This window comes from Triticum aestivum, chromosome 2D, assembly GCF_018294505.1.
Source record: "Triticum aestivum cultivar Chinese Spring chromosome 2D, IWGSC CS RefSeq v2.1, whole genome shotgun sequence".
NCBI lineage: Eukaryota > Viridiplantae > Streptophyta > Magnoliopsida > Poales > Poaceae > Triticum > Triticum aestivum.
This window is the reverse complement of record NC_057799.1, coordinates 64,661,591-64,675,585: the sequence shown is the minus strand read 5'-3', so window position 1 is coordinate 64,675,585 and position 13,995 is coordinate 64,661,591. Positions and strand designations below refer to the sequence as shown.

At 52.7% G+C, this 13,995-nt stretch overlaps 1 protein-coding gene across 1 annotated transcript; it reads right to left on the bottom strand.

The window, feature by feature from the left end:
• Nucleotides 1-11,042: 11,042 nt before the first annotated feature.
• Nucleotides 11,043-13,072, bottom strand: LOC123048729 (MEIOTIC F-BOX protein MOF-like). Its single transcript, XM_044471772.1, has 2 exons — nucleotides 11,525-13,072; nucleotides 11,043-11,448 (listed from the first exon to the last, which is right to left on the bottom strand). Exon 1 carries the CDS (start codon nucleotides 12,974-12,976, stop codon nucleotides 11,906-11,908), a length of 1,071 nt encoding a protein of 356 aa, XP_044327707.1. The 5' UTR covers nucleotides 12,977-13,072; the 3' UTR covers nucleotides 11,043-11,448; nucleotides 11,525-11,905.
• Nucleotides 13,073-13,995: the final 923 nt, after the last annotated feature.

The following is a 13,995-nucleotide window of genomic DNA, read 5'->3' as shown; positions in this document are numbered from 1 at the left end:
ACCTCCCACCGTAACCGGGAACTCCCCGAAATTTTCCTCGCCTTCGCTTCTACCACGGTTTTTTCCATCATGGACAGCCCAAAGAATGTCATGCAGCTGCGTCTCCGGCCCGCCCAGGACGAAAAGCCCATTTTCTGTCATGATTTTTTGTCATAGAAGTAGGAGCCCACCACATCTATGATGATACCGGGTTTTGTCACAATTATCGTCATAGAAGTGTCATATGTATGACGGAATTTTTTTTGGTTCGGCCCAAAATGTCACGGATGTGTCTTTTTTTGTAGTGGTAACAGATAGTTTTGTGATAAGGTAATTTGTAACGGGCAACAAGTAACAAGTGTAAATAAAGTGCAGAAAGATGGCCCAATCCTTTTTGTAGCAAAGGACAAGCATGGATAAACTCTTATATAGAGAAAAGCGCTCCCGAGGACACATGGGAATTATCGTCAAGCTAGATTTCATCACGCTCATATGATTCACGTTCGGTACTTTGATAATTTGATATGTGGGTGGACCGGTGCTTGGGTGCTGTCCTTACTTGGACAAGCATCCCACTTATGATTAACCCCTATTGCAAGCATCCGCAACTACAAAAGAAGTATTAAGGTAAACCTAACCATAGCATGAAACATATGGATCCAAATCAGCCCCTTACGAAGCAACGCATAAACTAGGGTTTAAGCTTCTGTCACTCTAGCAACCCATCATCTACTTATTACTTCCCAATGCCTTCCTCTAGGCCCAAACAATGGTGAAGTGTCATGTAGTCGACATTCACATAACACCACTAGAGGAAAGACAACATACATCTCATCAAAATATCGAACAAATACCAAATTCACATGACTACTAATAGCAAGACTTCTCCCATGTCCTCAGGAACAAACGTAACTACTCACAAAGCATATTCATGTTCATAATCAGAGGGGTATTAATATGCATAATGGATCTGAACATATGATCTTCCACCAAATAAACCAACTAGCATCAACTACAAGGAGTAATCAACACTACTAGTAACCCACAGGTACCAATCTGAGGCTTTGGGACAAATATTGGATACAAGAGATGAACTAGACTTTTAGAGGAGATGGTGCTGGTGAAGATGTTGATGGAGATTGACCCCCTCCCGATGAGAGGATCGTTGGTGATGACGATGGCGATATTTTCCCCCTCTCGGAGGGAAGTTTCCCCGGCAGAACAGCTCTGCCGGAGCCCTAGATTGGTTCCGCCTCGTGGCGGTGGAGTTTTGTCCCGAAAGCTGGCTTATGATTTTTCCTCGGACGAAAGACTTCATATAGCAGAAGATGGGCACCGGAGGGCCACCAGGGGGCCCACGAGGTAGGGGCGCGCCCAAGGGGGTAGGGCGCGCCTCCCACCCTTTTGGCCAGGGTGTGACCCCCCTCTGGTGTTTTCTCCACTCAGTATTTTTATTAATTCCAAAAATGACTTCCGTGAAGTTTCAGGACTTTTGGAGCTGTGCAGAATAGGTCTATAATATTTGCTCCTTTTCCAGCCGAGAATTCCAGCTGCCGGCATTCCCCCTCTTCTTGTAAACCTTGTAAAATAAGAGAGAATAGGCATAAGTATTGTGACATAACGTGTAATAACAGCCCATAATGCAATAAATATCAATATAAAAGCATGATGCAAAATGGACGTATCATTGGTCACTTCTGAGAAAGACTTGGTAGGCTGTAGCTGATCGTATGGCACTTGGAGGCTATCGAATGTCTCGACGGACAGGACATTGAGCCCTGCGCCGCTGTCGATGATGGTCTTGGTGACTTGGACGTTGCTGATGACGGGTGAACAGAGCATCAGAAGGACGCCGGCGGTTGCCGCGCACTTGAGCTGGTCCGCCGAGCTGAAGGTGATGGCGCACTTGGACCACCTGAGTGGGTGATACATCTCCAACGTATCTACTTTTCCAAACACTTTTGCCCTTGTTTTGGACTCTAACTTGCATGATTTGAATGGAACTAACCCGGACTGACGCTGTTTTCAGCTGAATTGCCATGGTGTCATTTTTGTGCAGAAACAAAAGTTCTCGGAATGACCTGAAACTTCACGGAGATTATTTTTGGAAAATATAAAAAATACTAGCGAAAGAATCAAGGCCAGGGGGCCCACACCCTTTCCACGAGGGTGGGGGCGCGCCCCCTGCCTCGTGGGCCCCCTGGAGCTCCACCGACCTCAACTCCGACTCCATATATTTCGTGTTCAGGGAGAAAAAAATCAGAGAGAAAGATTCATCGCGTTTTATGATACGGAGCCGCCGCCAAGCCCTAAACTCTCTCGGGAGGGCTGATCTGGAGTCCGTTCGGGGCTCCAGAGAGGGGAATCCATCGCCATCGTCATCATCAACCATCCTCCATCACCAATTTCATGATGCTCACCGCCGTGCGTGAGTAATTCCATCGTAGGCTTGCTGGACGGTGATGGGTTGGATGAGATTTATCATGTAATCGAGTTAGATTTGTTAGGGTTTGATCCCTATTATCCACTATGTTCTGAGATTGATGTTGCTATGACTTTGCTATGCTTAATGCTTGTCACTAGGGCCCGAGTGCCATGATTTCAGATCTGAACCTATTATGTTTTCATGAATATATGTGAGTTCTTGATCCTATCTGGCAAGTCTATAGTCACCTACTATGTGTTATGATCCGGCAACCCCGAAGTGACAATAATCGGGACCACTCCCGGTGATGACCATAGTTTGAGGAGTTCATGTATTCACTATGTGTTAATGCTTTGGTCCGGTACTCTATTAAAAGGAGGCCTTAATATCCCCTAGTTTCCGTTAGGACCCCGCTGCCACGGGAGGGTAGGACAAAAGATGTCATGCAAGTTCTTTTCCATAAGCACGTATGACTATATTCGGAATACATGCCTACATTACATTGATGAATTGGAGCTAGTTCTGTGTCACCCTATGTTATGACTGTTACATGATGAACCGCATCCGGCATAATTCTCCATCACCGATCCAATGCCTACGAGCTTTTCACATATTGTTCTTTGCTTATTTACTTTTCCGTTGCTACTGTTACAATCACTACAAAACCCAAAAATATTACTTTGCTACCGTTACCGTTACTTCCATACTACTTTGCTACTAAATACTTTGCTGCAGATACTAAGTTACCCAGGTGTGGTTGAATTGACAACTCAACTGCTAATACTTGAGAATATTCTTTGGCTCCCCCTGTGTCGAATCAATAAATTTGGGTTGAATACTCTACCCTCGAAAACTGTTGCGATCCCCTATACTTGTGGGTTATCAGTGGGCGCGTGGCCTCGAGCCTGGGAAGGGCCGCATTCACCTCACGAGCAAACTGCTTGAAGATGCGTTGGGAGGCTGGGGCCTGAGCACCGCCCAGGATGCATGCGATAGCACGCGGCTCCTAGAAGCCCCAGCCCCCTCGTCCTGGTGGTGGTCGTCATTCCTCCTTGGTGGTGGTGGCAATGGAGGGAGGCCAGCATTGCCCTGAGGATGGTTCTCACGAGGTTGGTCCTGCCAGTGGTCCTCGCGAGGCCGGTCACGCCACTCCTGACGTGGGCTGCGGTTGTCCTAGCATCCCCCACTTCGTCCTCCTCCTCGGCCGTAGCCCCTTCTGGTGCGCTCGGGGCGCCGGCCGAAGCGTCCATCTCGAATGGCTCTGAGCTCTTGGCAGTCGTTAGTGTTGTGGTCGTGTACGTCGTGGAAGGCGCAGAATGGATGGCTGCCCTTAGACGACTCTGGGTGGTCTCGGTCGCACTTCGAATCCGGCTCTGCCGCGAGCACGGCTACTCCCTTGCGCTTCACGTCCTTGGCCTTGGCTTTCTTCTCTTCGGGGTTCGTAGCAGGGAGCTCGAGGAGGGAGAGGCGCCCCTCCTCAGCTCTTGCGCACTTGGTCGCCATGTTGAACATCTTCAGGGCCGAGCATAGCTCTTCGTGGATGGCGAGCTCCTCCTTCATCTTGACATTGCAGACGCCATCGGAGAATGCGGAGATGATGGCCTCGTCCGTCACCTTGGGGATCTTGAGGCAGACGCTGTTGAAGCGCTGGATGTACTTTCGTAGGGTTTCCCCCGGTTGCTACTTCATGCGCCGCAGGTCGCCTGCGGCTGGCGGGCGGTCGCGAGTACCCTGGAAGTTGGCGACGAAACACTCGCACATTTCGCCCCAGGAGGAGATCGATCCCGCGGGCAGGTTCAGGAGCCACGAGCGAGTGCCATTCTTGAGAACCATGGGAAACCAGTTCGCCATGACTTTTTCGTCGCCATTGGCTGCCTCAATGCTCAGCTCGTAGAGCTGTAGGAACTCCGCAGGGTCGGGGGTGCCATCGTAGCGCGGAGGCAGATCCGGCTTGAACTTGCCTGGCCAAACGACGGTGCGCAACTCGGGAGTGAAGGCTCGGCAGCCTGCTGTGGTCACCGAAGCCCTTCGTGGCGGTGGAATCTGGTCTTGGCACCCACGCACCGTCGCGGCAGGCGGCGCGCGGTCTTGATGTGGTGGTGCGGGAAGTGCGGGAGCATTTTCTTGCGGTCGAGGGACCTCATGGTAGCTTCTTTCTTCGTGCGCGGCACACGGCGCGGGACCACGCGTCTTGGGGCGAGGACACCGTCTTGGTGCGGAGGAGGCGGGGGCGCTCCGTGAGCCGTGCGTCTCGGCGCGAGGGCGCCGTCTTGATGCAGGGGCGGCGGAGGCGCTCTGTGAGCTACGTCCCCCGCGGCTGGAGGCGGGCGAGGTAGCGAGAGGGATGGTGCAGGAGAGCCCCCATCGGCGCTGACGAGCTCGGCGATGCGGTCCAGCCAGTCTTCGTAGAGGTCGTCGACTGGGCGGCAACACAGGAGCTCGCGTGCCATGAGCAACACGGCCTGCGCATCCGTGGGCGCGCGACGAGCGTGGGACGATGAGCCAGCCGGAGTCAGCGACGGGGTGGCGGTGCGGCCGTCCCGCCGCACAAAGGGGTGCAACGATGACACTTGCTGCTCGTTCGCTGCGGGCCGATGGCGGCGTTGGCAGCAGGTGATGGAGAACGGCGGGGAGGTCCGCCAACGGGCGCCGTCTGGACGACGCGAGCAGCGAGGGCGGCGCGGTGCTCAGCACGAGCTCGGCGAGCGTCCGACATGGATGCGATGGAGCTGCGGAACGTGGATCGACGAAGGGAAGGCTTTAGCGCACCCCTACCCGGCGCGCCAAATGTTTACGGGTTCCGGCAAACCCTTGAGGTTAGAACACTGGGGTGCGCATGAAGATCTCTCCCCCCTAGCTCACACCCTCGCAACGATCGCCAAGCCAAGCTCGCCGAACCCAAGGAACAAAGGACACAAGAGTTTATACTGGTTCGGGCCACCGTTGCGGTGTAATACCCTACTCCAGTGTGGTGTGGTGGATTGCCTTGTAGGCTGGGGATGAACAAGTACAAGGGAAGAACAGCCTCCTGAGGAGAGGTGTTTTTGAGCTCGATGAGCTTGTGTGGCCGGGGATGATCTGAGTGATCCGTCTCCAAATCTGATGAGATGCCTCCCTATGGTGGCGGCTAGCCCTATTTATAGAGGCCCGGGTCCTCTTCCCAAATATTAGGCGGGAAGGGATCCCACAACAGCCAGTTTGAAGGGGGACAACGAGTACGAGTTATCCTTACAAAAGGTGGTCTTCGCGGTGACGCCGTCGTGGGCTCCGTGATGACCTTTGTCTTGCCGTCCTGCTGGTCTTGGTCTCGTTGCACCAATATGAAAACCTTTGCCTGACGCCTCGGGACTCCTCGCCTGCGCCTGCCTCTTTAGCACCGAAGAGGAAACTGGCACTCTGCGCCCACTGGCGCCCGCCTGGCCTTGGTCGTCATGGCTCACGTCACAGAAACCTCACGAGGTGCCCCTCTCCTTGATCTCTCTGCTCCTCGCGAGCCAGCCTAATGAGGCCGCCCCTGAGGAGGTCTTGTGTCGTCCGCCTTGCGAGGCTTGGCCCCTCGCGAGGGTCTTGAGCATCGGTTGATGAAGATGGGCCGTACCCGGCCGCCGGTGGAACCACGCCCTGGGCCGCAGGCAGGCAAGTCTGGGTACCCCGTTCCCAGGACGCCGACACTCGTACCGTCATGAACACATCCCAAAGAATTGAGCCATGACGCACTTAAAGAATATTATGTGATTAGCATCTCTAGACTCTCCACACCACACGAGGGGCATAGGTTGCCACTTTTGTACTTCAACACCCGAAGGCAATCTGTCCCATACTGGTTGCCACAATAAGATCTTGGTCTTAATTGGAATACGGGGTTTCCAAATGTGCATAGCCTGAAAAGGGGCCGCACCCTCGTGTAGGGCTATATAAGTGAACTAGTTAAGAAAACTCCAGATGACTCAAGTTTCCATCTAAATGAATCAGGTTGGTTAGAGGGGCAAGATGTTCCCAGCATCTGCCGTAGGCTAGCCCATTCATCCATCTCGATCGGACCAAGAGATTGACGCAAAATTTGGACACCACTGTCCGTTCTGCCAGTTTTCGCTGACTAGTGAGTTTGATTATTGGGCAATAGCAAAGAGATGGAGAAACACGGTTGCCAAGGTATTGTTGCCAAGCCAACCATCTAACCAAAACATAGTGGATTGACCATTCCCAATAGAGTGGATCATCCCAATGCGCAAGAGGTGTCTAATCTTCATGATGGATTTCCAGAATTGAGACCCGTTGCCGCAGGAAGCAGTCGATACCGGAGCATGGTGGAGGTATTTGTGTCTAATGATGTCCAGCCATAAACCTCCATGTCGGAGCCCTCTGGAATTCCAAAAGAACGGCCGAGGTTCTCCGTTAATATTGATCGCAACCTGCCCACCACGAGCTAGTTGCATAATCCAGCTAACCCAAAGTGGCGAGAAGCCTTTCCGCCACATAATTCCCTCCAGGAAATTCCAGTTGACAAGATCGTAGGCTTTCTCAAAGTCTAACTTGAGGATGAATATATCCTCGTTACAACTGTAGGCAGAGTGCAGGATCTCATGCAAGACAGAGGTGCCCTCAAGGATGCTTCTTACTTGAATAAAGGCAGTCTGACTTTGACTAATGACCCAGTTAGCTACCGGAGACAATGGTGTAGCGAACCCCCCTTTCTAAGTAGTCAAAATCCTACGTTGATCAAGGAAATGGGTTGAAATTGTTTGATAAGGTCCGCCCCTAGTACCTTAGGGATCAGGCTAAGGATGGCATAGTTCAATCGCTTGATTTCGATCCTCCCTTTTGTGAAGTCGTCAAGCACCTCGAACATCTGTCGACCCACCAAAGGCCAAAATTTCTTATATAGAGTCACCGAAAACCCATCCAGTCCGGGCGTTGTGTTCGTGCGCATGGATTTTAGAGCCTCCTCAAGCTCTTTAAGGGTGAATGGGGCAATGCGAAAGATATTCCCGGCCTCAGTCACAGAAACTTCCTTTGCCCATGCATTAGGGCAACTCCAACACACGACCCCAAATCGTCTGGGCCTGTCCATTTGGACCCAAACGGACAGAGAGTGGGCCCAACGTGTGACCCCATCCGCAAAATACGTCTATTTCTGGTCCGGCTCGCCCGATCGTGGGTGCAAACTTGGTTTGGCTTTGCGGTCAAACAGACATAGAAACAGATGGGCATGCAGGCTCTCGGCGTCCGCCTCGGGCCCGCGTGTCAGCCGTCCAACTACCTCCCACCTACCCCAACCAATGCACACGGATGGGAGGGCCCGCATGTCAGCCAGCCAGACGGCCACGACCATGTCCTTTTTTATGGCGAAGCCGTGGACTTCCACTTCCACTGCCACTTTCACTTCCTCATCCACTTCCACTCCCCCACCATATCCATTGCTTCCTCCATCCCAAACAACAAACCCTAGCCTAGGGCCGTCGCCCACCTCGCTCCCCACCGACCATGAGGTTCTCGAAGTGGCACCCCGGCAAGAAGACCAAGCATGACCACGAGGTGGGGTCGTCGTCCGCCTCGTCTGGAAGTGCGGCCAGCGACTCCACCTCGCCGGCATCTTTCTCCATCTCCCCTACGGTAGTCACGCCATGGTTAAGGCCATACATCAAGGTCATCGTCTGTCGCTGGTACTGGGAGACCGGCACCCCGCTGCCGTGGTCAGATGCCCACCTCCCCAATGGGTGGCATCTGAGACCGGATCGGGTGCTCATTCCCCTGTCCCGGCGAGCGGATGTGCCCTCCTCTAGGAGATCGCCCTTCGTCGCGCCCGAATTCCGTGTCACCACCTCGCGGACCGCAGGTACGATGTCGACTCACCCCTCTGGGACACATGGTTCCAGGACGAACACGACATGCGTCGGCAAACCTTTTTTGTCGGCCGTGGTCGTAGGCCGCCCCGTGTGTCCCAGAGTGCGCCTCGTGTGCGCGCATCGAGCCCGCCTAGAGCACGTAGCCTGACGCTGACGCCCTCTCCTTTCCCTTCGTCGCCACCCCCGCAGCCTCCCGCCATGACGGCCGAGGAGGAGGAGCGGTTCGTGCTGGCCGTCATGGAGGACTCCGAGCGGGAGTGCAAGCGCCGCTAGGAGGAGGAATGGGAGGGCATGCAGGAAATGCTCGAGTTGTCCGCCTTCGGAGCGTCTACATGTCGGAGCTGGACGTGAAGCAGGAGGTGAAGCAGGAGGTGAAGGAGGAGGCCATGGAGGAGCGTGCATGGGCGCCGTGGTCACCACCACCATCGTCGTCGCCACAACCCGTACTGCACGCGCCCGACCCATTTTGGGGGCCATCGCGCCACCTTTGGACGCCCCCACCCTACATCGACCTGACAAGCGACGACGAGGATGGTGGCGCCTGAAGACAGCGACGACTACAACATCGGCGACGATGGCTTCCATGGTGCGCGGGGCGGGCACATGATCTTTTTTATGTTTTTTTAATTTCATCTTAAGTACTGTGCATGGGCCGTGACTATGGTGGACTTTTTAATTAAGTTATTATGTTTTAAGCTATTTTGCAATGCTTTTTTTTATTTTTCAATGTCTTTTTTTGGGTTTTTGATGCCTTTTTGGTGTTTTTTAAGCCCAACACGGACAAGTTTGGGATGCGACCGCGCGTTGGGTGCCCTGACCCGTGGACGGCCCAAACCGGACATGGGCGTCCATATTGCCGCCCCAAACGGACCGAATCCGGACCAAATGGACGTTCGTTTGGGGTCATGCGTTGGAGTTACCCTTAGAGCATCTACAATTGCGATGGGCAAATCCGGCCCCTGAAATGCCCGTGGGCGTGTCCGCAGATACTGACCGGTCACGTCTCAATGCAATCCACATCCAGACACCTCAATTATCATATCTCAAATCCATACAAACTCATGCAACTACGTCGGTGCATTTTACACACATCATCTGGCTACTCCATCACTACTAACATGCCATCGGACTACCAAAATTTGGTATGTGTGGCTATGGTGGAGATCATCCACGACTGCCCTTGCCCTTCCCGACGCCGGTGCCATCCTTCTCGCGGAAGTACCGGTCGAAGACGCGGTAGGGATCGAGTCAGATCTGCTCGTCGCCAAAGCTGTCCTCGCCATTGTTGTCCTCCTCCTCCTTCGGTGGCAGTCCGGCCATGGCACGGACCACCCGCTTCTACTCTCGGGCGAGGGCGCACATGTTCCTCCACTGCCGTTTCTTCACAATGCGGGCGTGGATGGCTTCCTCCTCTGTGGCAGTCCACGCCACCGCATCAGCCGCCTCCGCCGCCGCCATTTTCGCTGCGATATGGCCCTCGGCGGCCCTTATCCTCTCCTTCCCACGGCGGATTGCCCGTTCCCGGTGGGACTCATAGTCTGCCTGACCGGTGATGGAGAAAGAGAGATTTTTCGGCTGCCGGGGCCCGATGATCTAGCCCCAGAGGACCCGAGCGCTCGTTGAGCTGACGCTATGCAGTGGCGCTGGACAGATCCGTCCGTCGGCCGGGTGTTGTCCTCTCGGGAGCGGCGGAGTGCAATGCGGACCGCCATTACCTCCTCCAACCCGCATGGGGTGACACTCCAGTCGACGGATCCGGACTGGTCGGAGTCAGATCCGCCACCCGCCATGCCCGAGACGGTCGGAAATTGTCGGAGGTGAGCTCCGATGGGGGGAGTGGAGGGGAGAGGAGTGTGAAGTGGCTAGAGTTTGGTCCGACGAGCAGATAGGGACGAATATATGTGGAGCCGAGTGGGCCAGAGTGGGCCGGGTCGAGTGGGCCATATCCGCCCCATATTTAGGTTGGATATGAGGGGTGCCAGGCAGCCCGGCCTTTTGAGACCCGTTTGAGGCGTCTGTCTGAGTCAAAATTTCATGATGGTCAGTGACCGGGCGGGCCGCCCGGACGTTTGAGAAGGGTTTTGGACGCCCGACTGTAGATGCTCTTAGGGGCCAGGTCCGCATCCCTGCGGTCCCTTATTCAACCGAGTAGGGGGCCTTCCAAAGAATACTAATCTTTTTCTTATCTTCGCTGTTTGTTTCAGTATCGAACCGGAAATTTTATTTTCCCAACTTCCAAGGTCTTGCTACATGGCTAATAATCTCGATCCTACGTCCAAGAGAGTTCCGACTGTACATTTCTTCTTCCAAGGAGTTTCAACTGAGTTCTTAAGCGTGTCCACCCTTTCCCGCATGTATCATACCAAAACATGGGCTTAGAATAACCAGGCATATTCCAGTTTGTTGGCTTACTTCCCAAGACTTAATTTTCTCTAGTTATTTGGTTCAGTGTCTTCTAAAAGTGTATATGGTTTAGTATATATCTTTCATGGTACTTGTGTGTGATTTTGGTCTTTTGTTTTTACAGGATTGTTATTTTTAATAAAGAGAGGTAGAATGTGGTTTCAATAGACCTCAATTGCATGAACGTGATGTGTGACACGCTTTTCTCATGTCAAGCCATTTCTATTTTCATGTTTTAAAGTGGAATCTCTCTCCTTTGGTTCAGACATGTATGTTGTCATGTTCTCAAGTGAAAACTCTCCTTTGGTGTTCTACTCTGAGAATACTCCAACAATTGAACAATATGAGCCTTACATCATCATACGCAAAATCAGACTATCAGAGTCGGCGTTCAACAGCAAGTTTTTTTTTGGGTGTGCAGAAATTAATTCAACAGCAAGTTCAGATGAACACAAATAGCGTCTGCCACTAGCCCACTAGTGTCATAAAATTTTGTACAGCTTAATCCATGGATAAAGCATCTCACAAGCAAGTTTTTTTGTGTAAATATCTCACAGGCAACTGAAATGAAAAGGGTACAAACCAAACCTAATTCCTTGCTCCGAATTTGGTAACTTGGATCATGGTAGTTGCCGGCAGTCTACCTAACATCATGGACGTCAAGATCTCGTTCGTTTGCTCCGCGTCTATGCTCCCATAGCTGCCGCCCTCGATGATTACCACCGACTTGAGGTTGGGGGTGAGGGATACGGTCCGAGGTAGCTCCATCATTGGAGTGTTTGGGAACTCATGGCACTGTAAGCAAGAGGAACAATTATTAGGAGGTAATTAAAAATTTCTGAGAAAGCAGGATTAAAGCGGGTGTATGTACCTGACAGTTCTTTAGAGTGAGCTTCTCTAGGACAGGAGCATTACGCAGAAAACGCCAGAGCATCTGAGCATCGCCGCCCATCTCGGAATCCTCAAGGACCAAGGTCCTCATGCTGCGAAACACCGGTAACCCGTGGTGCTCCTCGTCGAGCATCGCCTGCAACATTGGACGCGGGAACTTGTCCTCGGCCAGTGGCAGTGACGGCATCGGCGGCTGATCTGGAAAGAAGAATGGTCCAGGTGGTGGAACAAGAGGTATATACGGGTGCAGCATCTCCGGCTGATATTGAAAGAATTGAGCTCCAGGAGGTGGAGCATGGGGTATAGGTTGCTCAACTACTGTCTGCATCGCCTTGCATTGCATATAGGTACAGTTAATAAATCAGAAATTTATATATGCAGTAAAAGTAAAAAAGGAATTAATTATACTGATTGAGCAAGAGCGAGGGCAGTATAGATCGAGCAGCATGTTGCCAAAGCCGTGCAGCTTCAGGGTGCAGACGTGGGACAGAGAGCCGATGAAGTTGCACAGAGCCCTGAGCAGATCCCTGTCCTGCTGAAGGTAGTAGCCGCCCCCCTGTTTGTGCCGGAGATCAGGGGTCCCTACCAGGCGGACGGATGCTTGGACGAGGCAAGGCGCCTCCTCCAGGACGACGGCGAAGGAGATGAGGCACCGGAAGTTAAGGGCGAGGTGCAGCGACGCGAGTCGAGGGGCGGCGATGGTGAAGCTCAGGCTCTCGCTGTTGTGGGTGGAGGATTCGACCACGAGGTTTTTTAGCGTGCCGGACGCGATCCTCGGGAGCGCTACTGATAACATGGTGCCAGTGATCTGCAGGTCCTCCAGCACGGGGAGCCCGGAGGCGAGGTGCTCCGCGAAATCACGGTGGAGGGTCACCTGGTCGAGGCGCAGCCTCGTGAGGCGGTGGGTACCGGAGGAGGCTAGAGGGGGCAGCTTGACGGAGCCGCGCACGTCGAGCGCCGCCGGGGAGCACTGGAGGCCGCGACGCACCCACCTCGTGTACTTGGCCGCGTGGATCTCGCTGCCATAGATCGGCACGACGCTCAACCCCAACCACCACGGCGGGATGCGCAGCCGCAGGGTTTGCAGGGGCGCAGCTCCGGCGCTCCGAATCCGATGGACCAGAAGGCTGTCGACGAAATCCTCGAAGTCGGCGAGCTCGGCCGGCTCCTTCCCGTAGTCAGCGAGCTGGGCGGGGCTCAGCGGCCACCGGCGGGGACCTAGAGTCGCATCGGGGCGGAACTCGCGGATATCGACGTCGAGGCACGGGGACGTGGGCCAGAGGTGCTGCCACCGCCGCGACAGCACGCACGTCTGAACGACCTGCCGGGCCTTGAGGCGCGACAGGATGTCATGGAGGAGGCAGTCCGGCAGGTCGCTCAGCCGGTCGTCGAAGCCGCCGCCGGCACGCTTCGCCTTCCTCGAGACTTCCATGCTGATGGATCTCCGGTTTGGTGCGCGTCCCTTGTTTTACGGATCAATCAATCTCAGGAGAGGTAGTTCGGTCGTGGAGTGCGGAGCTCGGCCACCTCCGAGGTTTTTATTTTTATTCTTGAGGGGATTAGGTTTGGCTTGTACCCTTTTCATTTCAGTTGCCTGTGAGATGCTTTATCCATGAATTTTGTTCATCTGAACTCGCTGTTGAATTAATTTCTGCACACACACAAAAAAACTTGCTGTTGAACGCCGACTCTGATAGTCTGATTCTGCGTATGATGAGGCTCATATTGTTGGAATATTCTCAGAGTAGGACACCAAAGGAGAGTTTTCACTTAAGAACATGACAACATATACATGAATGAACCAAAGGAGAGAGATTCCACTTTAAAACATGACAATAGAAATGGCTTGACATGAAAAGCGTGTCACACACCACGTTCATAGTAAAATTTAGGTCCATTGAAACCACAATCTACCTCTGACTATTAAAAATAACAATCTTGTAAAAAAAAAAGACCAGAATCACACACAAGTACCATGTACTTAAACCTATGCTAATCGACCTTTTATAAGATATACTGAACCATATACCCTTTTAGAAGACACTGAACCAAATACCTAGAGAAATTTAAGTCTTGGGAAGTTAGCCAACAAACTGGAATATGCTTGGTTGTTTTAAGCCCATGTTTCGGTATGATATATGTGGGAAAGGGTGGACACGCTTAAGAACTCAGTTGAAGCTTCTTGGAAGAAGAAATGTACAATCGGTACTCTCTTGGAGGTAGGATCAAAATTATTAACCATGCAGTAGAAGTTGGGAAAATAAAGATTTCGGTTCGATAATGAAACAAACAGCGAAGATAAGAAAAAGATTGAGTGTTCTTTGGAAGGCCCCCTACTTGGTTGATCGGCAAAATCAAGTAAAAAATATATCTAAAGAATTGGACGAGCTCTTGCTCGGAGAAGAGATGATGTAGAGACAACGTTCAAGATTTATGGAACTAAAAGAAGGG

Bases quoted from the DNA above. Each gene is read 5' to 3' on its own strand.
- LOC123048729 (XM_044471772.1), bottom strand. From the start codon at position 12,976: ATGGAAGTCTCGAGGAAGGCGAAGCGTGCCGGCGGCGGCTTCGACGAC.